Source organism: Eulemur rufifrons, chromosome 7 (genome assembly GCF_041146395.1).
Source record: "Eulemur rufifrons isolate Redbay chromosome 7, OSU_ERuf_1, whole genome shotgun sequence".
Taxonomy (NCBI): domain Eukaryota; kingdom Metazoa; phylum Chordata; class Mammalia; order Primates; family Lemuridae; genus Eulemur; species Eulemur rufifrons.
The window spans coordinates 115,138,586-115,165,729 of record NC_090989.1 but is presented as its reverse complement, the minus strand read 5'-3'; the positions used below and the strand labels follow the sequence as shown (position 1 = coordinate 115,165,729).

Genomic DNA, 27,144 nt, shown 5'->3' with positions numbered 1-27,144 from the left:
TATTAATTTGTGTTTTTATCTTAAATCTCCCCTACTTTATTTGAATTTATTTTGGTCTTGAACTAAAAACCTGTCTATTTTGTTAGTGTGCATGCATTTAAGGCTGTGGATTTTACTTTGAGTTCTGCTCTGACTACATTATTGTTTTGATTTTTGAGTATTTCCATTTTGCCTTTTTAATCTTAGGGTTAAGATACCATTTTCTAGATTTTTGTCATTTCTAATGTATTTATTTTTATTTTAGATAATTTGGCCTTGACTTTTTAAGTTTTTTAATTTAATTTTGTTTTGTTTTCATTTTTTGTAATTTAAGTCATGGTCAGTTTGGGGACTATGTCCCAATTTTGTAAAAAGTATATTTTCTGGTGACTGCAAAGTTTTACGTATGTTAGATAATTGTTAGTTGTGCTTTTAAAAATACATACTGTCCTTTTCTGTTATTCTGCTCAATCTGTGGATTTCAGAGAGAGGTATGTTGAAATCTCTATCACGGTTGTGGTAAATTTTGTAATTCTGCTTTTGCTTTATATATCTGAAGCTACTTAGCATCACGAAGGGTCATGGTTGTTATGCTGAATCTTCTTGATGTGTTTTCATTTACCTTTATTAATATAAAATGTCTTCATTCCTACTCATGCTTTTTGACTTGAATTCTAGATTGTTTACAATAATAATGCCACGTCTGCATTTCTTTTTGTTGGCCAAGACCTTTATTTTCCTGTTTATTTGTAACCATTGGTGTTTTAATTTTAGGTTTTCTTTTATAAACAGCATTTAGTGCATTTTAAAACCCACTTTGAGAATATCTTTTATTATTTGACTACTTTTACATCATGCCTTCCATAGTATTGGGGTTTTAATTCCCCATTGTTATTGAATATAAACAAATTTGAAATTTCAGCCTTATATAAAATATAAACTAATACAGTGACAAGGAGATCATTGGCTGCCTAGTGAAGGACAGGTGAATTGCTGAGAGGCACAAGGAACCTTTTGGAGATGATAGAAATTTTCTCTGTCTTTGACATAGTGGAGTTTTACTCATTGGAATCATACTTGAAGTGGATGAAATTTATTGTATGCAAATTATTCCTCAGATTTAATAAGGAAAAACAATTAAAATCAACATTTACTTTGATGTTACCAGTGAGTTTTGATTGGTTTCTTTGTTCACTATTGCTTTATGTATTTTTCCTGTTTGTCTTAGATTTTTAAAGAAAATCTTAAAAAATGAAAAATATACAATTATAACTCTTTTTGAAATTTGGTCTATGAGCTTTTTTTTTCCTTTAAAAATTGAACAGATACATAATTTTTTCTTCAAAAATGGAGGGGATTAAGGCAGTGTAGCTAAAACTCAAGTCTTCCTTGACTACATCACCCATCTGCATCCCTTCCTCCCCTATTCAGAGGTTACTACTATTTATGGATTTGATTTGTAAGTGTCTGGTCCATTAACTAACACTCATGTACATATATTAATAAAATTCTGTAACTCTCTTGAGTGTTTTAAATTTAAGCATATGCTGTATATCAATCAGAGGTTGCTTTTTTCCACTTGGGGTTTTTGAGATCTATTTCATTCCTTTTTAACTGCTGTTTATAGTTTTCCATTATGTATTTCATTTCGCCTTTGCCTTGTTTGTGGACACTTAGGTTGTTAGCATTTTTTTTCCTGTTGCTTTCAATTTGTTTATTGCTTGAACAATTCTTCAGGTAGAATTTGAGGGTAGTACATTTTCTATGTCCTTGTATGTGTGGAAATGTCTTTAATTTGTTTTCTCGATTTGTTTGTTCGTTTTAGTTGACTGTCATTTTTCCCCAGTTTAGAATATATTGTTTCATTTTTGGCCAGTGAGATGTCTGATGTCAGTCATATTTCTCTGCCTTAGGTAATCTGTTTTATCTTTTAAGAAGCTATAAGGAATTTTCTCTTTATTTTTGGTGTTCTAAAATTTTACCTATTTGTGTCTAGGTATAAGATGTTTTCCCATATTTTTCAACTTTTCCAATCTAAGCACAAGACTCGTTTCTTATTTCTGTAAGCATCCTCTCACCACTCCCCTTTTCTTGTGCGATTCCAATTAGATTTGCTGATACTTCTGGTTCTGTCCCCCATATCTCAACAATTGTTCATACATTTCCTGTCTGTCTTTTTGCCCAGTTTTGTAGAATACCTTGGCTTGATCTTTCAGCTCACTGAATTTTTCTTTAGCTTGACCATTTCTCTTTAGGTCAGCCCATCTACCATGTTTTCACTTTGTTTATTAACATCTTCATTGATGTGTAATTGACATATAGTAGACTGCACATACTTAACGTGTACAACTTGAGTTTTGACAGACACATATATGTGTATATGAATACCATACTCATGAAACTATCACTCTAATGAAGATAATGAACATATTCATCACCCCCAAAATTTCCTCTTGCCCCTCTTTGTAATCCATCTCTCTTCACCTTGCCAGACACCAGACAAAAATAGATCTGCTTTTTGACATTTCATATTAAATACAGTCAAGTGTTCTGAGAAATGTGCTTGGGAGATTTTGTTGTTGTGTGAACATCACAGAGTGCACTTACACAAACCTAGATGGTATAGCCTACTGCACACCCAGGCTGTGTGGTGTAGCCTGTCACTCCTGTGCTATAAACCTGGACAGCATGGTACTGTGCTGAACACCGTAGACAATTGTAACACAATGATAAATATTTGTGTATCTAAACATAGAAAAGGTACAGTAAAAATACTATGTAAAGACTTCTAAAAAGGTACACCTGTATAGGGCACTTAACCCTGAGTGGAGCTTGCAGGACTGGAAGTTTCTCTGGGTGAGTGAGTGTGAAGGCTAGAATGTTGCCGTTATGCTCTATAGACCTGGTAACACTGATCACTTAGGCTACACTAAATTTATAAAAGAAATATTTTTCTTTCTTCAATACTAAATTAACCTCAGCTCATTGTAACTTTTATACTTAATTTTTAAACCTTTATTCTTCTGTAGTAACACTTAGCTTAAAACACAGTGTATAGCTGCACAAAAATATTTTCTTAATCTTATATCCTTATTCTGTAAGCTTTTTTCTGTTTTTAATTAATTAATTTATTTTTTTTTTACTTTTTTTTACTTTTTTTTTTACATTTTGGACTTTTTTGTTAAAAACTAAGACTCAAATACACACATAAGCCTAGGCCTACACAGAATCAGGACCATCATCATCAATATCACCGTCTTCCACCTCCGTATCTTGTCCCATTGGAAGGTCTTCCAGGGGCAATAACACACACAGAGCTGTCATCTCCTATAACAATGCCTTCTTCTGGAATACCTCCTGAAGGACCTGCCTGAGGCTGCTTTACAGTTAACTTTTTTTAATAAGTAGAAAGAATATACTCTAAAATAACAAAAATTATAGTATAGTAAATACATAAACCAGTAACATAGTTGCTTATTATCATTATCAAGTGTTATATACGATACATAAATATATAGTATCCTTTTATCTGACTGGCAGCACTGTTGGTTTGTTTACACCAGCATCACCACAAACACTTGAGTAATGCATCATGCTACAACACTTTTACAGGTAATAGGAATTTTTCAGCTCCCTTATAATATTATGGGACCACTGTTGTTATGCAGTGCATATCTGTATGTGAAATTACACGGTATGTATTGTTTTTTGGGGGGGGGTCTGATTTGTTTTACTCAGCATAATTATTTTGAGACCCATTTAGGTTTTTATGTGTATCCATAGTTCATTCTTTTTTATTGCTCATAGTAGTCCATTGTATGAATATACCTGAATTTATTTATTAATGCATTTGTTGATGTGCATTTGGGTTGTTTGCAGTTTTTAGTGACAAAGTGTCTGAACATTCGTATACCTTTCCCTGCTGTGTGAACATGTGCTTTCATTTTTCTTGGGTAAATATCTAGGAATAGATTGACTGGACCCTGTGTTGGGTGTGTATTGATAATTTTTTTTTGAATGGTCAAACTTTACCCCCCCCCCCTTTTTTTTTTTTTAAATACATTCCACCAGCAGGGTATTAGAGTTTCTGTGACACCACTTTTGGGCCATACTTGGTATGTTCATTCTTTAAAATTTCTAGCATTCTGGTGGGTATGTAGTGGTAGCTCATTGTAGTTTTGATTTACCCTTGCCTGTTGACTAATGATGAACTTTTTTTATGAGGTTATTTTTGTGATCCTTATATCTTTGGTGAAGTTTCTATTCAAATCTTTTGCCCATGTAAAAAAATGTATTTTGTTGTGAGAGTTCTTTATATATTCTAGGTGCCAGTAAGTCCTTTTGTTGGTTATGTTTTGCAAATATTTTCTCCTAGTCTTTGTTTTTTCATTTTCTTAAGTGTGTGGGTTTTCTTTAGTTTGATTCTTCTCCAGTTCAACTTATTTGTCTATTAAGTTTCTTATTTCAATAACCAGAATATGAAATCTGATTTGTAAAAATTATCCTTTTACTTTCTTACTCTATATTTTAACTATGCTTATTTTTCCTTGTTCTGTTTGCTTTTCTAACTCAGTTTTTTCCACAAGGTGTTACTTTCTTTGTTTTGGTGCTTTGCTGAATTAGTTTTATCTTGAATGTTTGATGATTATTGGTTCTGTGCTCCTCCTCTTTGTGTTTAGACTTACTTGTCACTGTATTCAGGCATGTAGGTAGCCTGTGTAGCCAAGAGCAGTGTGGGTATGGAGGCTCTCTCTGCTCCTTTAGATTCTCACCAACCCTTGCAGGACATTGCCTACTTTTCCAGCCCAAGCACCCAAGCTCCCCGTTCCCACTTCAAGCAGATGCTATTGCTAGTTGCTTGGCATGGGGGCATGTGTGGACTGTGGGGAGGAGCAAGGTTACACTCAACCCGGCTGCTCTGCCTGTGCTACTACATCTAGTCACCTAGTCTTTGACCCAGAGCTCACTCCTGCTCTCCATCTTTGGTGAACAAACTCACTTATTTCTGGGAGGCCTTCTCTGATGCCCTTTTTCTTCCTCTCCCTACTGGAGACACTTCTTTCTCTGTTTGTTTCCTTTGTCACTTGTGGTGACTGAAATCTTAAAAGGAACAGATCTTATTCACATGTAAATTTCTATTGCCTGGAGTAACACAGAATGCTAGAATGATATTATTTTTTCAGAGAATGGGAGTTTTGATTAGAAAAAATAACAGAGCTGGAGGCTCCCTGGTAAAGCAGGCCACGTAAGTTACTAGTCTGACTGTTTCTCTTACTGGTAGGTTAATATTAGGTTATTTAATCTTGTTTGGTGTTTCTATATTATAATTTTAATAAATATATAAAATGTGAGAGTATATACTTATGCATATATATCTATATATATTTTATTATAAAAATATGTGCTCATTGGTTTTTTTTTTTTTAAATTCTTTCTTTCAATGGGGAACAAATGGTTTTTTAAAGAAATAGTGCTGGGACAACCACATACAAAACAATGAAAGTGGACCTCTACCTCAAACCATATACAAAAATTAACTCAAAATGGATCAGAGACCCAAACTTAAGAGCTAAACTGTAAAATTCTTAGAAGTAAACATAGATGCAAGTCTTCATGACCTCAGATTAGGCAGTGGTGATTTATGTGACACCAAAAGCACAAGCAACTAAAGAGAAAATAGGTAAATTGGACTTTATCAAAATTAAGAACTTTTTTGCTTAAAGGACACTATCATTAAAGTGAAAAGACAACTCACAGAATGGGAGAAAGAAATTGTACATCATATGTCTAATAAGGGGCTTATATCTTTTGTATGTAAAGAACTTTTAGAATTCAGTAAACCAAAAAAAAAAAAACCCAACTTAAAAATGGGCAAAGGATCTGAATAGACAGTTCTTTAAAGATGTACAAATAGCCAGTGAGTTCTTGAAAAGATGCTCAGCATCATTCACAATTAGAGAAATGCAAATTAAACCCACAAAGAGATACCACTTCACACTGGCTGTATAAAAAGACAATATGAAGTGTTAATGAGGCTGTAGAGAAATTAGAACCCTGCTGGTGGGAGTGTAAAATGGTACAACTGTTTTGGAAGACAGTCTGGCAGTTACTTAAAAGGCTAAATCTAGAGTTACCACGTGACCTGGCAGTTCCACTCACAGGTGTTTACCCAAGAGAAATGAAAGCATATGTACACACAAAAACTTGTGCATGAATGTTCATAGCATTATTCACAATGGCCAAAAGGTCTAAACTCAAATGCACATCAACTGATGAGTGGATCAATAAAATATTATATGTCCATACAGTGGAATATTATTCAGCCATTTAAAAGGAATGGAAACATGCTACATGCTGGGCATGGTGGCTCATACCTGTAATCTCAGCAACTTGGGAGGCTGAGATGGGAGGATTGCTTAAGCCCAAGAGTTTGAGAGCTGCAGTGAGCTTTGATCACGTCACTGCACTCACTCCAGCCTGGGTGACAGAGCAAGACCCTGTCTCTAAAATTAAAAAAACAGCAACATTATGCTACATGAAAGAAGCCAGTTACAAAAGCCCACATATTATTATGTAATTCCATTTATATGAATTGACTAGAGTATAGGCATATCTATAGAGACAAGGTAAATTAGTGATTGCCAGGGGCCTGTGGGTTTGGGGAACAGGGAGGAATGGGGATGGGGATGAATATGGAGGGTTTTTTTGAGGGAGGGTTGAAAATATCCTAAAATTTATTGTGGTGGTGGTTGGAATATACTAAACGTGATTAAACTACACTTTAAATAGGTGAATGGTATGTGAATTATACCTCAATAGCATTGATTTTTAAAATTCAAATATACCAAGGATTTCTAACCTGTCAATATAATTGAGTTTTAAAAAATTATACCTGCCTCTGCTTTAAAAAATTTTAAACTAGAAACAGACTGCTAATTTATTTACCAAGTGGAAATAGTTTCTCGTCATCGGCATCCTCTGAGGATAGGCACAATCTTTCTCTTACAGTATCCAGGTACCTGAAGGTAACTAGAAAGTTCATATTAGGAGGTAATGAGACTACAGATCTAGCCATACATTCAGGGACACACATCCAGGCCTTGAGGAAGCTTAGTGACTTCTCCCTATTCCCAGATTATATGTGCTGCTGTTGTGTAATAAAGAATTTGTCTGGTCTTTGTCCCAGGTTCCTGGCACAGAGATTCTAAAGACCCTTGGAATTTCCTGAGTAATAGGAGTGTCTTTATTATGTTAATGAGGTGGCTCTAGGTGGGCCCCTAGATAGCTTCCGTATGGGAGCTGTACCCCAGAAAGAGGAACCAAGTCCCAAGATGGTTGGAACTTTGAGCCAGCGGAACCTCTGGGGAGGGAAGGAGTAGGGACTGGAAATCAAGCTTAATCGTGCAGACTGGTTTCATCAGTCATACCTATATAGGAAACTCCAGTAAAAATTCTGGACACCGAAGCTTAGTGGAGCTGCCTGGCTGGGGAACAGATGTGCTGGGAGATGTGCCCTGACTGCATGAGGAGAAGGCACAGAAGCTGCACTCCCTCCCAGACCCCGCTCTGTATATAGCCATATAATAAAACTAGAATCCTAAATAGAGTGCTTTCCTGAGTTCTGAGAGTCATCCTAGTGAATGATCAAACTCGAAGGGCAGTGGGAACTCCCAGATTGGTAGCTACTTGGTCAGAAGTGTAGGGCACCCCTGCAGGGGGGCATTCTTGTGGAGACTGTACCCTTCGCTCATGGTAGTTAGTGCCAGAATTGAACTGTACACCCAGTTGGGGTTAAAACAGTAGCTGGACAGGGCCCGTAGCAAACCGATCACTTCTTTGAGTTTGGTCTTCTTTTCTTTTTCTGCAACAGGATCGCAGTATGTGGTAGGGAAGTGATGCTGTCTGAAGGTGACATCCTGTTGTCTCTTCCTTCTGTCCTCTCGCTCCTTATTTTGGCCTCCTGGTAATTGGGGGGAAGGGTGGAATGCTAGTGTAAATTAAAATGAAATTGCTTTAACTGTTTCCCCTTTACTTGAAAAAGGGGTGGAGGATGGTTTCCTGGCTTGCAATTGAAAAATAAAAGTTACCTAGTTTTCAGCACAATCTGTTTTGGGGTTGTGGGGTCTTTTGAGAATCAGAGGAAAGTTGTGGAGCCACTCCCTAGCAGAAAAAAAAATATATTCAGAAATATATTATTATAGAAATCTTAAAAAGCCCTCTGAAGTTACTCCTTGTGGGGGCAGTGGGAATCCAAAGATTCCATATTAGGAACCCGTGCTACGGCCCCTCTGCTAAGAATAGGGTCAGGCAAACAAAAAAGTAGATTTCTTAAGACTAGGAAATAAAGCTGATGTGATTTCAACTCTGTGGAGTTAATTATTTTTCACTATTGCTATATCTGGGGATTTGTTTAATATTCTTTGATGAAATTTTAAGCATTTAAATATAAATGAGTGACTTTAACAATACATTCTAATACGTAATCCTGATGGCAGCCACTTTCTGATGTTAGAACTTTGAATATAGACATCTGAGAAAACTAACTGATTTTAGGTGTTCCCCAAATAAATCATTGGCTCAGGGTAGGTATATCTGAGTTTTTCCAAATTGTGAAGGGAAGGTTAAGCCCTGGATGTTGAAACGTGCATCTGCCAAATCTTGCTTTGTGCTTAGTGGTGGAGCAGTGAAGTTCCATTGATCAGAGGGCTTGTTTCTGGTCTTGTCCTTTTTCACTTTTGCCTGGGCCCTTCCACTTGACCAATGTTTCCTAAATTTATTCTTTGAGAACCATCTTTATGATTTCACCTTTTCTGCACATTTCCTAGTTATTATTCTTTAAATCACCTCACTTTTTAAAACTTAATGTGATTAATTACTATCTGTAGAATATAGGTTTAATGTACTAATACATTTCTATTTGCCACTTAAAGGAACATATAAATATTGGGAATTTTGTCCTACCTAAAATCACCTTTTTATGTCTTTAGAGGGCATCAAGTTCATTTTGGGAAACACTCCCCTCTGTGCTGGAATTATAAAGCATCATTTTGAACCAGAGTATAAGCTGTAGAAGCTACTTTAACTTGGAAGAACCAGAGGAACCTAGGAGGGATGAGGGTTGGGTGGGTTCGGGCTGCTGAAATATCGCTTGCTTGGGCAAATTTGTGTCTTGAATATGGAGATACTTGGCTATGTGCATGGCAAAGCTTGGGATCATAGCCTTGCAATGAACCATTGGTTTGTTTTTTAACCTGGCCAACATACATACATACACGTGTGCACATATGTGTGTATCTTCACATTTCATAAGTTTTATTTTCTTTCACAGGTTTGATCTTGCTCTTCTACCTAGTTTTTTATGGGTTCCTGGCTGCACTCTTCTCATTCACAATGTGGGTTATGCTTCAGACTCTGAACGATGAGATTCCAAAATATCGTGACCAAATTCCTAGTCCAGGTAAATAGGTTGCAGTTACCATGGCTTTTAACAAAATTGAGCTATAGTTGATTTTCACCATAAATCTGTTTTATGTAGGATATAAAATATAGTTAAACCTTGGAATTGGGTAATGTGAAGGTTTTGATTGTTGTTTAATATTTACATACTCATTTAAAGACCTTCACATTCATGTATTGGTAAATCTTGAGGTTTTTGTCAGGAATAAACAGAAATGAATATTGAGAATTCTAATGAAGCCAAGTTTGAACAGTATGGTTATAGTTATGAATGACTTTTATGAATATTGTGTAGTTTCACTTTGGCTTGTGTAATTTACTTATAAATTATATACTTCAGCTCTAGCTTGGGTTAAAGCATTGGTCTTATAAAATACATGCTTCTAGGCTAGACGAGGTGGCTCACACCTGTAATCCTAGCACTCTGGGAGGCCAAGGCAGGAGGAGGATCCCTTGAGCTCAGGAGTTCGAGACCAGCCTGAGCAAGAGTGAGACCCATCTCTACCAAAAATAAAAAAAAATTAGCTGGGCATGGTGGTGCATGCCTGTAGTCCCAGCTACTTGGGAGGCTGAGGCAGGAGGATCCCTTGAGCCCAGGAGTTTGAGGTTGCTGTGAGCTAGGCTGACACCATGGTACTCTAGTCCAGGTGACAGAGCAAGACTGTGTTTTGAAAAGAAAAGAAAAAAGTTAGCTGTCTTTATGAATAATGTTTCCATACAGTTGTAATTTAAGTGAGAAAAGTGCTAAGATTTTGATATGCTACAATTTTTCTCCATGTATTAATGGCAAATTGACAAAACCTAAAAATACTGTTTTGATAAGAAAATAAATGTAGAAAGTTCAAAGTAAAATTACATTTTTTAAAAGTAAGAAACAGAGCTCATAATTAACTGTAGATAATGAAATTTACAAGAATTTTCTAATTGGTAATGTCTGAGATGATTTTGAAGATTTGAATTCTCTTTAATTTTAGATATCTATACCTTCATAATTGGAGATCTGTTACTGAGATCTGTTTTTTAGGGATAAGAGTAACAGGGAGAGAACAGGATTTGTTTGGTACTGTTTATTTCCACCTTTCTTCTTTTATCTCTTTATAGGACTTATGGTTTTTCCAAAACCAGTAACTGCATTGGAATATACATTCAGTGCAACTGATCCAGCTTCCTATGAAGAGTACGTTAAAGAACTTAAGAAGTTTCTAAATCGTAAGTTTTCTTAGAGTAAGGTAAAAGATTTTAGTTACAGAAACTAGCATAAATTATGATTACTTTTTGAAACATCATTCTTAGAATTTCTTTTACCTTTTTTCTCTCCTGCTAAACACAGGCAACTGAGAGGACTTGCAAGTAGGTTTTATAACTACTTATGAAATATTCTAACTTATGGAAAGACATAGGAGCCTAGGCCTAATGGGCAGTAAATTGATTTTTCTGTCTGTCCTATAGTAAATACACTAAGTTCATTGAGACATAACAAAAGTATTTTAAAATACTTTTAAAACTAAAAGTATTTGTGTAATAGAGCAAATCTGTATTATTTCATGCCTCTGAGTATTTGGACATTTTACAATGTAGTATTTGTGTGGAGAATGGAAAGTGATGTTTATCATTTTAAAAAAATATGTCTGTTTCTGATTTTTAATGTATCCATTGTATTTCAGAGTTGTCAGTTTGTAATGCTCATTAATAGCCATCCCAGCCCAATCTCTTCCGTTTTGCTCAGCCAGTGGTGTGAATGGTATTAACAGTCGCATGAGTAATGATTAGATGCTCTGGCCCGCTGGTTCTTGACCACCTCTTCTCCTCCCCTGCCACACACACCGACAGCTGCTCCCTGGATCATGTAGGACTTCATTGCCAACATCAGGCTTTCCTAACACCACCTCTGTCCAGTATTATTCTGCCTCAGTTTGCTGATTATTTTACTTTATCTCAGCTCCCCACCCCCACCTTCCCTTTTTATCTAACTTGTTAATTCCGTGGTTTTTCATTTCAGTTTTACTTTTGCCAGTACTCTAAAACTCCTAGCCTCTCAATCTATTGGTCATACACTTGTGGCAGAATTCTACTCCTAGATAAAACTGTGCAGGTCCTGGATGACTCTCCTCCTCCTTTGAGCCTGCGCGGGCAGCAGGGTGCTGCTGTAGACATTCAGCAGGACGAGTTAGCGCTGTGAATACTTGATCAACTCCCTCACGTGGACCCGCCTGAGAGTTGTATGGAATTTCTCTGAAGGGATTATTTCCAGCCTCTACTCAAGCCTCTGACCCCTTACCTGTTTCCTGTAACTCACTTTTTTCACATAACCTGGTTTCTTGCTTCAAGAGACAATAGAAGTACTCAGATAGGAACTGCCCCAGTCTGTCTGTTACCAGTAGAGGAACCTACAGTGGGGCCTTTTTGTCTGTCGCATCCTCCTGCTTTGATGGGGCAGCTGCCCTTACTCCCACGTGAGGCCACTGTACCACTCCTCCTGTGGGTCTCATCCCCCCCAGAGTGTCTCAGAAACATTACGCTATTTATTCTCAGCCTCTCTCTTTATTGGATCCTTCCTGTTAACTTGCAAAAATCTTTAACTCCCTCCTGTATTAAACCAGACAACTTTTGATTTCACATTATCTACTAGCTATCTTCCTAAGTGTCTTTCCTTTGACAATTACAAATATACTAATTATTTAAATAATTTAAAGATGTTTTTGTGAAAGTATTCTGCATGGTTGAAAAATCAAATAGTAAAGAAAGGTCCCCAGTGAAAACAGTGCTCCCTGCACTGCTCCTTTCTAGCTGCAGTCCTATTAAGTGAGTCAAGTATTTTTTGAGGACCTGCTTTGTGGCACGCACTCATCTAGGTTCCAGCAATGAACAAAAGAAAAATTCCTGTCTTCCTGGGACTTAGAGTCCAGTGGTGAATTACAAGGTACTAAGTGCCTGGGAGGAAAATAAGGCAGAGAAAGGAGATGGGAAAGTTAGGAAGGGTTGCAGTTTTACAGGGTGACCTGGGAGGCCCCGCTGAGAGGGAACCCTTGAGGGAAGACCTGAAGGAGATGAGGGAGCCAGCGGGGAATGTCTAGCAGAGGAAGCAGCAGGAGCAAAGGCCATAAGGTTTGTCATATCTGATATGTTCACGGTTTATCCAGGAAGCAAGAGGGGCTGGATCAGGTGGGGATGGGGGAAGTAGAAGGAGATTGAGGTCAGGGACTTAAAGGAAGACCAGACTGTGTAGGTCCTTAGTGACCATTGCTAAGTTCTTTGGCTTTTACAGATTGTAAGCAGGGAATAAGATATTTTAACTCACATTTTTAAAGGATCACTCAGACTGCTTTTTGAAGCTAGACTAGAGGGGGGAAATGGAGAAGCTGGTTAGGAGGCTATTGCCATAATCCAGATGACGAGATGGCGGCTTGGCGAGGGAGGGAGCAGTGGAGCTTGTGAGAAATAGTCTAATTCTGGATACATTTTCAATAGGAAGTAACTTCATGCTTTTGAACTTTTCTTATGTATCTAAATATTATACTTTTCTACTGATTCTTGATTTATCACTTTTAATTATATTAATTGGTCACTTTTATACATTGTCTTCACTTGGTTCACATGCCTCAGACCTTCCCCCTTCTCAATTCAAGAGTCATTGATTACTATTTTTAGCTTCATTATCAGTTGCCTTTTTTTTTTTTTTTTTTTTTTGAGACAGAATCTTGCTCTGTCACCTGGGCTAGAGTGCAGTAGCATTAGCCTAGCTCATAGCAACCTCAAACTCCTGGGCTCAAGCGATCCTCCTGCCTCAGCCTCCTGACTAGCTGGAACTAGAGGCACACACCACCACACCCGGCTAATTTTTTCTATTTTTAGTAGAGATGAGGTCTCGCTCTTCCTCAGCCTCGTCTTGAACTGCTGATCTCAAGCAATACCCGCACCTCAGCCTCCCAGAGTGCTAGGATTATAGGCGTGAGCCACCGTGCCTGGCCCTCTTTATCACTTTTGAATCCATCTAGTTACCTCCATCTCTGCTAAAAAAAATCCTTCTCTGAAGTATCATCTGTCAACCTGGGCTGCTTTAATATTCTCCTAACTAGTTTTCCAGGTCCTTTCTTTTTCCCTCTGGACTCCAAAAGTTAACTTCTCATAACATAAATATGGTCATATCACCCTTGCTATTTCCCCTTGTTTAAAGCATTTTAGTGGATTATCCTTGCTCTTTGGCAGAACACCCACCCACACCCCCTAAATTTCTGTAACATAGCTTTCAAGGCTCTGTATGGTCTGGCTTCTGAATTCCTTTATTAGAAGTGCTTCCTCCAAGCCTCATCACCTCACACATACCCATCTGCTTTCAGCTCAATTGCATTCCCTCTAGTATAGACTGTCATTAGCACTATATATCTTCATACCTCTGCAATTATCATTTTATACTCACTTGGTATCTCTCTTCCCTACTAGACTGTAAGCTCCATGAGGGCAACTGCCTTATATCCTCACCATTGGATCTTTGGGGCAAGCACATAGAAGGCATTCAGATCATGCTATAGCCATGCCTGGTGCCAACTAATGGTGACAAAAGAGATTGATCAATAACCCAGTTTATATAATTATTGAAATGCAGTGAACTTTAGAGCACTAGATATCTGTTAAAAGGGCAAACTTACCATGCTTTCCCTAAAGTTATCTGGTAGTTGGCATTACTGTTTTTGTTTTTGAAGAACATTTCCAAAGGGTGATATATTCCTGGTTGTATTTAATACTTTTGGCTAATCTCGTACACATATCTGTTGTTTCCTTTTTAGCATATGGTTTAGAAGAGCAGAAGAATCTCACAGCATGTACTGATGGAGCACTCTTTGAACAGAAGGGGCCGGTTTATGTTGCATGTCAGTTTCCTATTTCCTTACTTGAAGAATGCAGTGGTGGGAATGATCCTGATTTTGGCTATTCTCGAGGAAACCCTTGTATTCTTGTGAAAATGAACAGAGTATGTACATATTTTACCTCTGCTGCTGCTTTTTTCTAATATCCTGTAATATCCAGCTGGCAACTATTTTTAGATCATTTTGGTTGAGTTAATGTCCTCCTTATTAAATGTTATCTCGTGGGGTAGGTTTTTTAAAAGACTAGCAGTGACGTTTATTAATCTTTGGAAAAAAGTTTATTTAGCAAAAAAATAGATTCATAGATTTATCATGGATTAGGGAATTAAAGTAAGTTAAGCTTTTCCCTTTTGGAAACACCTACATGCATTTCACCATAGATTAATGCTTCAAGGGCACGTGTTGTGGCTGTCATGGCCAAAGCATGGTTTTGTTAAGGTGCGATGCTCATCTTTGAATCCTATGTTGTAAAATAATTTAAAATTCCATGTGACTCCATAAAGTTTTAGCTTGTTTAACTTCTAAATATTTAGTAGAAAGCATAGTTTTACAGTATGTGTATATATAATCAAATAATATAATTACAAATAAAATCACATTCTGATGAGTTCAGTGGGATGTTGCAGTTGTAGTCAAAGCAGCAGCATTTTGTTATGTTTTACAGGAGTGCCAAAACTGTATAGATATTAGCAAAGTAAGAAGCTGATGTCTGCGTGACAGTAATGACGAATTAGGGTCATTGGGCAAAGGAAGGTCCTTTCCTCGTATAATAAAGTGGCCCCTAGCCCCTGTGCCTTGCTGCTCTGTGAGCATTGTCCTTCAGAGTTGTGTTCTGTTACAGTTACCCTTTTGAGACCTACAGGGTCTCCTGTGAAGAGTGAGGTCATTCCTGGTCATTTACTCAGGAAAGCGTAGTTTCTTAAACAGGTATAGACCCCTCAAGATCATGAGTTTATGTAGCACTGAAGTCATCATTAGTAAGCAAATTGCTACCATCCCTAATAAAAGTAAAATGCAGGCTTTCTAAAGTTGGCATTGCTATAATAAATAAGGAATTTAGCAATAGGGAGAACCAACTAGAACCTGAAGTGCCCAGGCTGACACCCCTCCAACCTCTCCTTCCATCTCCTTGGGTGGCCCTGGACAATGACAGTTTCCAGGTTGTCCCATAGCACTCTAGAGATCTTCTGAAACATTGCTTGACACATAGTAGTGCTCAGTAAATGATTAGTGGGATGTTTCAACCAGACTTTATTCAGAATTAAGAATTGAGGTTAACAAAGTAAGCCAAAAGTAACGTGAAACTAGATAATGTAGTTTATAAGGTAAATTAAGTTTAACAGATGCCTCTTGTAATCCCAACCTGCTAGAAGTATCCTCACAATATCTAGATTGCTGAAAATCTGTTCCCATTATAAAGCTAGGAGAGGACCACCTTCTGAGTTTATTTTCTTTCTCAGGATGGCTTCTTTGAATGATGAGGATCTGTACCATACCGATGGTCTGCTGATGGGGGCATGGCTTTGCAGGGCTGGGCAGGAGGACAGCACGAGACACACGGATGTCACTGATGAGATGTGCTCACCTAGTGTGGCAGGGGATTTAATCCCAGTGTAGTTCCAAAGTCATTGCATAGGCACAGCTAGTTATTGCTGTGGACATTATTATTAGGTTGCAGCAATACTTGTTTTTTGAGAGGAATATTTGCATTTTACTAGCATTCACATAAACTGCATATAAATTCAGAATGCCAAAAGATCCTCTCACAAAAGAGAGGGATAAATATCTCTTACCATTCATACAGAGTTAGATCAACTACATACATTATGTAGAACTAAATAGTGCCGAGTCTTAAAATAGGGTTCTTCCCCGGTGTATGCCTTTTGTGGAACACATGGGTGTGGAATATGGTGAGGCTCAGTGGAGCCTTATGGAAACATGGTAGGGAATGCGACCTAATACATTCCTGTGAAGAACAGTTAATTATTATGTTATACCCCTGTAGTTCCTATTTACATAAATGATTTGTTCACATAAATAGGTTTAAGGGTTTCTGTTTGTTTCTTGTTTTTAAGGGTAACAAAGTACAGTACTGGTTTTTGGTCAGTTCTTTGGTAATTGATTTATTTTCTAAATTGCCCCAGTACAGTTATAAGATAGCTGATTGCCATGGTTATTATATTGAGAAGTTCATTTTAACACCCCTCCCCCCCCCCAAAAAAAAATAAAGTAAAAGGGAGCTGTAACTGGGTTAATGCACAGTTAGTGCCAGTCTCGGCCTTTCCTCCCCTGGTCCCCAGCAGCAAAGGGAGGCGGTCCTACTGCGTGCATATGTGGTGTTTACATTAATCAATGTCTCTTAACCTTAGATAATTGGATTAAAGCCTCAAGGAGTGCCAAGGATAGCTTGTGTTTCAAAGGTGAGTATTAAAAAATTAATTTCCAGTAAATCTTTGGTGATTCTTAAAATACTTGAGAAGTCTAATGAGTTTAGTTGTCTTTTCCCTGTCACATTTTTAAAGTCCTTTCTAGTGCCATTCATAGGACAAAATTCCACCAAACTTTTTTGGAGTAGCCTTTCTCCTCCCTAATGATAATTCAAAAAGACCTTTTCCATGTGTGTTTGATTTTTAACACATTGCCTTTACATTCACTTATACCATATTTCATCAATTCTAAGATTCGGTTTTTTTCCTCCAGCTTAATAACACTGAAATTGGGATTAGCCTTATAATTGATGGTGTCTTAATGCTGTGTCATGATTTTCTTTCTCAATATAGTACATTACTTGGTGCGTTAACCATGAGTGCCATCTGCGATTTAATGAAATATGGTACCTTTTCCTTAAAGTAGAAGCATTATTTATCTCCCCTTCTCTACTTGATTTTCTTCCAGAGTGCTATGCAGTTTTCATCTCATAACTTTCTTTTGTTTTCTCTCCATGCTGCAAATGCAACTAAGACAAATATGTAAAAGATGGGTAAGAGTTCTGAGGAGAAATTAAATTCTAAATTTGATTTTATCGTTGTGCTAAATATTAACATTCAACTCCAATTGTATGGCAGAAGTATTTTACTTAAAATGTTACACTGAAATCACTTTTAAAGTTGTTGGAAAAATTGTAATTCTTTTTACTGCAAAAGGATTTCTTATTTGGGCAGAAACTTTTTGCTCAGTGGTTCTCAAACATGATCACGCATCACAGTCACTTGGGCTTGTTGAGTCCCATTCCCATAGTTTGTGGCTTGGTCAGTCCAGGGTGGGGCCCACGAACTGCATTTCTGACGTTTCCAGACGATGCTGATGCTGCTGGTCTGGGGCCCACACTTCCAGAACTCCTGCTTTAGAGTATCCTTACTAATTTTTTTTTAAAGAGTATTCACTATCTAGCTTAGAAATTCATGATAGTGTATCTGTGTGTACAGGAGCTTTTGCCTTTGCATTTGAACAGGATAGGTAAGCTTGGAATGGTGGGTCTATGAAGCTACTACCACCTATAAGGAAAATACACATTCAGGCCAGAAGGGCAAAAGCTTTAAACTTTTTTCCTTAGGTTTCAGTTTTGTAAGCCTTTGGCCAGTAGAAACAACTCCATATAACTCTTCCCTTAAGATTTTAAATGTATTTTTCTTCTTGTTTATCTATTATGTATCCTTTGCTTCTAGAATAGTTGGGGGAAATGTTAATGAAAAATCCAGGTCTAATGATTCAGATTTCAGTTTGCTGTCTCTTTTGCTTTGAAGAGATGTGTGTAAAGTACATAAAATAATCAAAATAGGTGGGTTTTTGTTTTGTTTGTTTATTTAGTTGCAGAATTTTTTTGTTTTTAGGAAAACACAAAATGGGAAAAAAATGTCTCTGAAACTTTGCATTTCACTCCTAGTCTGGTACAAAGTAGTAACCAGGTGGAGCCCATAAATTTTAGAGGTGTGGCCCTGTAGACTGGATGGAAGCATTTATTGCATATCATCATAATTGCTATTTTCTATTAGATTTATCTGTATCGAGTGTTTAGTTGACATATTTATCTTTTATGTAATATATGTGTCTTTTATTTTGTCTTGTATTCTTTTTTTTTTTTTTTTTTTTAAGAAACAAAGTTTCACTCTGTCACCAAGCCTGGAGTATGGGGGTTGCAATCATAGCTTACTGTAACTTTGAACTCCTGGGCTCGGTGATTCTTCTGCCTCAGCCTCCTGAGTAGCTGGGAATACAGGTGCGCACCACCACACCTGGCTGATTATTTTTCTGTAGAGCCGAGGTCTCACTGTGTTGCCCAGTCTGGTCTCAAACTCCTGGCCTCAAACGATTGATCCCCGTCGGCCTCCCAAAGTGCTTGTCCTATATTCTATGCAAGTTGGAGTCCTGAAAATGCAAACATTGATGACAGAACATGACTTTGGAGTTGGCCTATTAATTTAAAAGATGATTCTTACAAAAGATGTAATCTTCATACTTAATGTAATTTTTTTCAGTATTACATTTTTTACAAAAATGAATCAGGTTCTTTTAGGAAAATTTAAAAAAAATGCAGAAGAGAAAAAAAATAAATGCTACTTGGAAGTAACCACTGCTTAAAACATTTGGTATGTATGTTTCAAGTCTTTAGGAAGATAATTGTGTGAAAGAAACAAATACATTAATTTTTAAACTGTTTTGTTTTCAGTGGAACTTAGTGATCATTAGCAAATTCTTAGAGTTAGTTGCTCCTGGTTTCCAATGTGATGCCATTTGTATACTTAGAAAATTGTGACAAGTATGCTTCACCCTAAGTATAGCTCACTTATCACCCAGATACTCATTTCAATATTTCACCGTCTCTACATGTTTATTTTCACAGAAGGTATAAATTACAAGTTTAAGAAAAAGCTTGCCAAGATTATGGTTTAGGCACAAACCAAGAGAATAGTTAAGAGTCTGTCACACTTTGAGATAATTAAAAAAAAAAAAAAAGTCTGTCACTCCTGGGTGATCTTGAGCACATGACCTTAACTCTGCGCCTCGGTCCCCTCTGCAGTTGATCCTGCCCGTGTAAGGGTCGTTAGGCTTAAATGAGGTAAATCTAAGTTAAGTGTGGAAACTGGCAGGAAACACGCTGAGGTGCTCAGTAAACTGTAACTCAGAGAAAACCTTTTTCATTTCGGGGAATATCTCTGTTTCTGTGAATGAAGCTCAGATATTAAGGTAAAATCTGTTCAACAAAAGCAATTAATGCAGAAAAGCACTCATCAAAGTGACTTTTTCTCTAGTATAAAATGCTATTTTTTATTTTAAACTTTTTTTAAATTGAGTACAAATGTAGGGGGGTGTTTGAATAGTGATAGAAAAAAATGGCTTCTGCAGCTTCTCTTAGCATTTCTATCTCCTGCTCTTTCCACATGTTTTTAATCTGGATCACTAGAATTTGTCCATTTGGGGTCTGGGATGTCCTTACTCTGTGCTTTGTGCTGTCTTACCCGTGCCTGTTGTCTGTGTCTCTCTCACCCCCTCCACCCCACAGACACATGCTGCTTCGTGGTAGGGAAATGAAAGAAGCAGGGGTAGGACTTCTCCTTAGAGTGGATGCTTAGTTTTGCTACATTGTTTCATGGGTGCTTTCAAAAGTAGAAATTAAACAACACCAATTGGACATCAGACTGAGGTGGGGGGTGGGGGAGGGGATGGGGGTATGCCTACACAATGAGTGCATTGCGCACCGTTTGGGGAGTGGTAACACTTGAAGGTGCTGACTCGGGAAAGGGGGGGTGGGGAAAAAATATGAAACTATTGTTTTTAACTTGCACTGTTCACTTAATAATTTATCATGAATATTTCCCATATTATTTCATATCATTGTACAAGAAATAATGTATACATTATGAGGACATACTGTATCTAACAAGATATACTGTTAGCCTCTTTGATTCTGTAAAATTAAATTGAAAAAAAAAATAAAAAAAAAAGTAGAAATTAGTTTATTCAAATCTAAATTTCAGTTATTTAATAATGTTTTATTTTCACTAGTGCTTAGTAAACCCACTGATTTTAATTATTGTGGTTTGTTATCTACTCATTGTGTGTTAAAGTTATAGTCATTAGAATTCAGCCTATTTGGAGTGTGTTACATGAGAATCTTCGTAAATAGGGAGAACATTAGAGATGACTAACAGCATGAGTGAACTGGATTATAGATATTGATTAAATTTGTATATTTATGTTTATCATTTTTTATTTGTTTTAATATGAAGGGGCAGGGGGTTTTGAGGAGGGGTGCTCTGTTGCCTTGTTTTTGTTGAGACAGAGTCTCACTCTGCCACCCTGGGTAGACTGCAGTGGTGTTATTGTAGCTCACTGCAACCTCCAACTCCTGGGCTCTAAGTGATCCTTCTGCCTCAGCCTCTGGAGTAGCTGGGACTACAGGCACGAGCAGCAACACCCAGCTGGGTTTTTTTTTTTTTTTTTTTTTTTCCTTTCTTTTTAGTAAGATGGGGTCTCACTCTTGCTCGGGCTTGTCTTGAACTCCTGAGCTCAAGGGATCCTCCCACCTTGGCCACCCAGAGTGCTAGGATTATAGGTGAGAGCCACCGTGCCCAGCCTTATCAGGTTTTTAAATACATAGAATACTGGTAGACTCATAATACTTAATGATTTACATGTGTTCATAAGTTTATTCATGGGAAATATGATACTTAAATCAGCAAAGAAGGGTTTTGCTTGCAGTACCTTAAATTTTCCCTAGTAGTTTCTGTCGGTTGCATCATGATTTCCCGTCTGGTTACAGTTAATCATAGTTATTAATCACGTACAACTTTTGCACCTGCTGCCTGAGTGCTGCATTCTAGATTGGCAACTCCTGGCAGCTATTGCGTTCCAGTCTTGTCTGGAAGCACAATATTTTTATTCATTTCAGGAAAACATCAGTCCCAAACCTCCTGGTACATTCCTGCTGTCAGTGGCCAGACAGCTGGGGTTTAGTAGTTGGAAGGCAGATGAGATTTTACAAGCAGTACATGAGTGGGACTAGCTATAAATTAAAAGGGACTCTCATAAAAAAAGAGTATACGGTGTATCAGGAAATGTAAGAACAATCAGGGTAGTTTGTGTCACAGGATTTAATGATGTAACATTTACAGTTAAGATGTGCAAGGGCTGGGTGCTGTGGCTCACACCTGTAATCCTAGCACTCTGGGAGGTCAAGGAGGGAGGATCACTTGAGCTCAGGAGTTTAAGACCAGCCTGAGCAACAGCGAGATCCTGTGTCTACTAAAATAGAAAAATTAGCCAGGCACCATGGTACGCACCTTGTAGTCCCATCTACTCAGGAGGCTGAGGCAGGAGGATTGCTTGAGCCCAGAAGATTGAGGTTGCAGTGAGCTAGGATGACGCCGCTGCACTCTACCCAGGGTGACAGATTGAGACTCTGTCTCAAAAAAAAAAAAAAAAAAAAATGAGCAAGTATCTTCTAAAAAATACACTTGTAATTCATATAGTTGGAGCAGCATTATAGTTTCCCCAAACTGTTTATAATCGACACTGCTTTAATTATAAACACGTTTTTAACAACTATTTCTTGTGATTTAAAAAGGGTTTCTTTTGCTTTCAACTTTAGGATGAGAAGATAGCAACTGTAGCAACTTATCCTCCTAATGGAATTATAGATTTAAAATATTTTCCATATTATGGGAAAAAACTGCACGTAAGTATTTAGAAGTTCTTATGTGGTACTTACCTTTTAGGAAATTAGAATATTTGTGTTGAAATATCACCTGTCCTGTGTGGGTGGACATATGCCCTGTATGATTTGTACATCGTCTGTTCAGATTTTTAAAAACAAATGATGATGGTAAATTCCACTTCTGTGATTCAGACAGAACACAAAACCCAAGCAGGTAAATTAAGAGATGATTATCTTTAAAATATCATTTTCTTTTTCATTATGAAAGTGGTAGTATATACTTATTTGGAGGAAGTAGAAAAGTACTAAACAAATGAAAAAGCTCATTACCCAGAGATACAAAATTATTATGTAATTTTTTCCTTATTTTTTCTTGAAATATGTAAGTATCATTTTATAAAATTTGGATCATACTGTGTACATACTTTTTAAACTTTCTATTTTGAAATGATTTCAGGCATAAAGTGGCTAAAATAGGAATTTCTGTAGCCCCTTTACCCAAATTTCCCAAATGTTGATATTTTACCTAATTTGTCATATCATTCTCTATTTTTTAAATACATACATTTTTCCCCCTGAATCATTTGGGACTAAGTTACAAATATATTGCCTCTTTACACTAAGTACTTGAGTGTGTATTTCCTAAAAATAAGAATGTTATTAATATCTATATAAGTGCAGTGGTTGGAATATTTGTCCCCTCCCAAGCTCATGTTGAAGCTTAATCCCCAACATGGCATTTTTGGAAGGTGGAACCTTTAAGAGGTGATTGGGCTATGAGGGTTCTGTGCTCGTGAGTGGATTAATCCATTCACGGATTGATGCGTTATCACGGGAGGGGAACTGGAGGCTTTATAGAAGAGGAGAGAGACCTGAGCTAGCGTCAGCATACTCAGGCCCTCGCCAGGTGATGCCCTCGGACTCCCCCCACCAGGAGGAAGGCCCTCACCAGATGTGACCCCTCCATCTTGGACTTCTTAGCCTCCATAACTGTAAGAAATAAATTCCTTTTCTTTATAAATTACCCAGTTTCAGGTATTTTGTCATAAGCAACAGAAAACAGACTGAGACAATAACCATAGTGCAGTTAGCAAAGAGAGTTAACACCAAAACAGTACTGTTAATCCAACCTACAATCATCAGTTGTTCCAGTAATATCCTTCCTGAAAAAGAAGAAAGTGTTTTCCTGGTCAAAGCTAGCACACTGTCAACATCTCTAGCAGCCTATAATCTGGAGTCATTCCTCAGTCTGTTTCATGCCCTTGCACTCTTCAAAAATGAGTATAGGCCTTTTTTGGTTTATTTTATGTTCCTCAATGTGGGTTTGGTGTTTTTTCATGATCAAATGTAGGTGGCATGTTTTTGGCAGGAGTACCTCAGAAGAAATGTCATTCTCAGGGTGTCTCAGGAGGATGTGGTGCCAGTGGTCCTGTTGATGGTGGTGTTAACCTTGACCCTCGGTTAGGGTGGTGTCAGCCAGGTTTCCTTTGTTATCAACAAGTATCATGCACGGGGGAGGGGCAGTCCGTTAAGAGTCTGTAAATCACCTTGTTTTTACCAAAGCTTTAGCATTTGTTGATTCTTGCCTAAATCAGTTATTAGGATTGTTCCTAAATGATGGTTTTTCTAATTTCATCTTTTTCCATTTATTAGTTGGCATTCTACTCCAAGGAGGCTTTCCTTCTCCATTAATTTATTTCTATCAGTTATAGACTTGTGGATTCTTATTTAATTCTATAATTATAGAATTTGTTATAATCTTTTTTAATCATTATTTATTTTGATGCTAAAATTGTCCCAGATTTGGCCGATAGGAGACCTTCAGGCTGGCTTCTGTGTCTTTTTATCATGTTCCCGTGATTCTGGGATCACTTCTTTATATTCTGGCATCACAAAATACCCTGGTTTCATCTGGCATGTTTCCTGCCCCAGCCTTGGAATCAGCCCTGGTTCCTTTTAGTGAAGAACTGTATTTAGAAACCATAATAAAGCTAAAACTGTTATGAGTATAATCAACACTTTTCTGATCACAGTGCAGTAAAACTAGAAATTACTGAAATAAAAAGATCTTTCCACATGGAGAGTGAAGGAGTGGAAGCCTCTTAAATAACTCTTGGATGAAAAGGAAAATTCAAACCAAGATTGTAAAATATCTAAAAAATAATGATAATGAAGGACAATATAACCACAACCTGTAGAGGGAAATCATAGCCATAAACACTTTCATTGATAAACATTAAAGTATAAAATTTCAGCTTCAAAGAAAAAAACAAAGTAAATAAGGCGGAGAACAGAAAATAACAGAGCTAGTAGTGTTCTTTTTAATTTCACAGAATAAACCACCTCCTGATAGAGAAAAATATAGATGAAGTTACCGTAGAATTTGGATTAATGTGCTTTCCTTTTTAACAGGTGGGGTATCGACAGCCACTAGTTGCTGTTCAGGTCCTGTTTGAGCCTGACAGTACTGGGAAGGAAGTGACAGTTGAGTGCAAGATTGATGGATCACCCAACCTAAAAAGCCAAGATGATCGTGACAAGTTTTTGGGACGAGTCGTGTTCAAAATCACCACACATGCATAGTATTAATAGGATATCTCCACAGAATAAATGTTGTATTGTCTGTCTTCCATTTTGTATCAGCTGGACCTGCCATTCTAGAATTACGAGACCATCTTGGAGAAAGGTGGTGTGGTACATGACACGGGGGTAGCAGCAGAACGTGCTTCCAGACCATAGTGTTCTGTGTCCTCTGAAGTAACTGCCTGTGGCCTCTGCTGCCCTGAACCAGTGTCCAGTCACCAGATAGGGACCGGTGAACACCTGATTCCGAGCATGTAGAATGGGGGTCTCTCGTCCTCTTTTTGTGTGGTTTAATTGCCAAGTGTCTAAAGCTTACTGTGCTGTGCTATGTAAATATTTTATGGATTTAACACTGGTTAACTGTCATGTTTTGATGCCAACAAAGTTTTAGCGATAAAATGGTACCTGGCCAACATCAAGTGACTTTATGGCTGCAAGAAATGTGGTGGGGGGAGTTCTGTATGTGAGGAGGAAAAAATAAAAAATAAAAGTGGATTTGAAAGTGTAATCTGGGATTTTTTGTAAAATTTATTTTTTACACGCTGAATTAGTCTGTGGGTCTTTTTGATTAAGAGCACAAACTTTTTGTTGTAAAACATGTATTAAAAAACTGATGGGATTGTTTTTAGTGCAAGAACTAAGTCTCTTACAAAGTATTTTAGACCATAGATGAAATATAGCATTTTTAGGTTAGCCAGTATGAATATGCACCTAATTTTTTATGAAATTAAATTCGTAAGACTTAAATTATATAATAGTTTGTGAAATATCTTGTTACTGCTTTTATTTAGCAGACTGTGGACTCTAATAAAAGATATAAATTATAAAAACTTGGAACTTATCCAGAGCTTCACACCGAACAACAGTTGATTTGAGCATCCTTCGGTCGGTGGCGTGGAGTGTTTCCTCCGTCAGTCTTAGGTGTGTTCTTGGTATGATTCTTTGTCGTAATTTGAGCTACTTTCTCCTCTGTTGGGGAAGGTGTACTTCCCATATGATCTGGGTTTTTTTACGCCTAGTTTTTGTTTTGTTACTCTTCTTTAAAAAAAAAGATGCAAAGCAGATATTCTTGAAGTTTTGTGTTGGTGCAAGCCAGGACGGTGGGACCCAGCACGACCGGCTCCGGAATGGCTGTTTGGAAAACCGAGAGGGCTCTGGGTGGCCTCACCGCCGCAGCTGGGCCTCAGTGGCCGGGCACAGCCTCTGTGCCTTGGCAAGTGGGCACTCAGCCCACGTGGGAGCACCTGCTGTTTGTTGCTTTGTGCCTCTGTCACTCAGATCATAGCGATAACAGATTTTCGTTTCAGAAGTCTTTGTAATTGAAGAAAATGATTCTCGGAGTTGTTAATAAAGCAAACCTTTTCTGGGCTTTGATTTTCCTCTTTATGCTATTTCTTAAGAGTGTAAAACAAGGATAAAAGAATGCTGATGCAAGCGCAATGGCATGGACTAGCTAGGACATTCACTTTAGTTGCCCAGTGTGAACAGGTCCTCAACAGCTGTCAGCTTTGGCTCATGCCAAGTTCATACTGTTTGGTTAAATTTATATTGTGTTTTTTGAGGTGTAATATGGATGACATTTCTGTTTCAAGGAGCTTAGATAAAAGCAGACTAGTTCTCAGAATGTGAAAGATGAATTGAGATGACATCCAAAATGGGGGAGTGGATTTGGGACAGAAATAAAAACAGGAACATACACCACAGAAGTCACTAAATCTTATTCGTGCCTCCCAGGTCAGAACCTTGGACTTGACTCAGCCCCTGACTGCCATGTGATCTTAGCTGATCTCCCCAACTCTTCCTGGCTGTTTTATTCTTTTGTGGAAATTAGGGGAGTTTAGCAACAATGTATCACAGTCCTGCTATGTATCAGGAAATGATCTGCTGGACTTTGACACCACAGAGGTAAAAAGACAGGGTTTCTCAAAGATCTTAAACCAGGAGGGGGGAGGCTCTGCGACACAGGGCGTGATGATGGTGGTGGTAGCTGTGTTCAGGGGCCATGGAGGTGGGGCAGGGCTAGATTATTCCAAAAGCCCCTTCCTTCCCTAAAATTTACTTTTGTGCAAAGTCCCGATAGACTACGTTTTATGGAGGAGGAAGGGTGGCCAGGAGCCAGGCAGGGAGCTGGACACCATTGGAATCTGCATTTCTGCTGCACTTCAGGTCTCCCTCAGAACCACAGGATGTGATTTGCATGCGCATCACCTGGGTGTTAACATGCAGATTCCCATTCCTAGACAGATTCTGTATGTCCAGCAACCTCCAAGGTAAGACCCGTGCTGCTCATCCACAGACCACAGTTCCAGTAACAAAGCGCTAAAGAGAACCAGCTTTGTATCCTTTGCGATGGAGCCTAGCACTAGTTTGATTTAGTAGATGGAGAAGACTGAACTGTCAGTTGACTTCAACTAATATTTAAATCTGTATTATATTCCTAACTCAAGGAAAATTGTGAGTTTCCTTAGATTTCCAAGCTCTTTCATACTTGGGACTTTTTAATACATGAAGTCTGAATATTTCATTTTGACCTCTTCAGTGTTGTAGGTGACAAATTGCAGTACAGTTGAATGTGTCCCACTTTGAACACAGGCTTTCAGCCCCATC

General features: G+C 37.8%; 1 protein-coding gene across 1 annotated transcript in view; it reads left to right on the top strand.

Moving 5' to 3' along the window:
* The window catches only part of ATP1B3 (ATPase Na+/K+ transporting subunit beta 3), a 40,233-nt gene extending 15,068 nt beyond the window's left edge, over nt 1-25,165 (top strand). The window contains exons 2-7 of the mRNA XM_069473147.1: nt 9,308-9,436; nt 10,537-10,644; nt 14,220-14,404; nt 16,670-16,720; nt 21,889-21,975; nt 24,367-25,165. Coding sequence (XP_069329248.1) covers nt 9,308-9,436; nt 10,537-10,644; nt 14,220-14,404; nt 16,670-16,720; nt 21,889-21,975; nt 24,367-24,537 — 731 coding nt within the window. The 3' untranslated portion in view covers nt 24,538-25,165. The remainder of the gene's footprint in view (nt 1-9,307; nt 9,437-10,536; nt 10,645-14,219; nt 14,405-16,669; nt 16,721-21,888; nt 21,976-24,366) is intronic.
* The last annotated feature ends 1,979 nt before the right edge of the window (nt 25,166-27,144 follow it).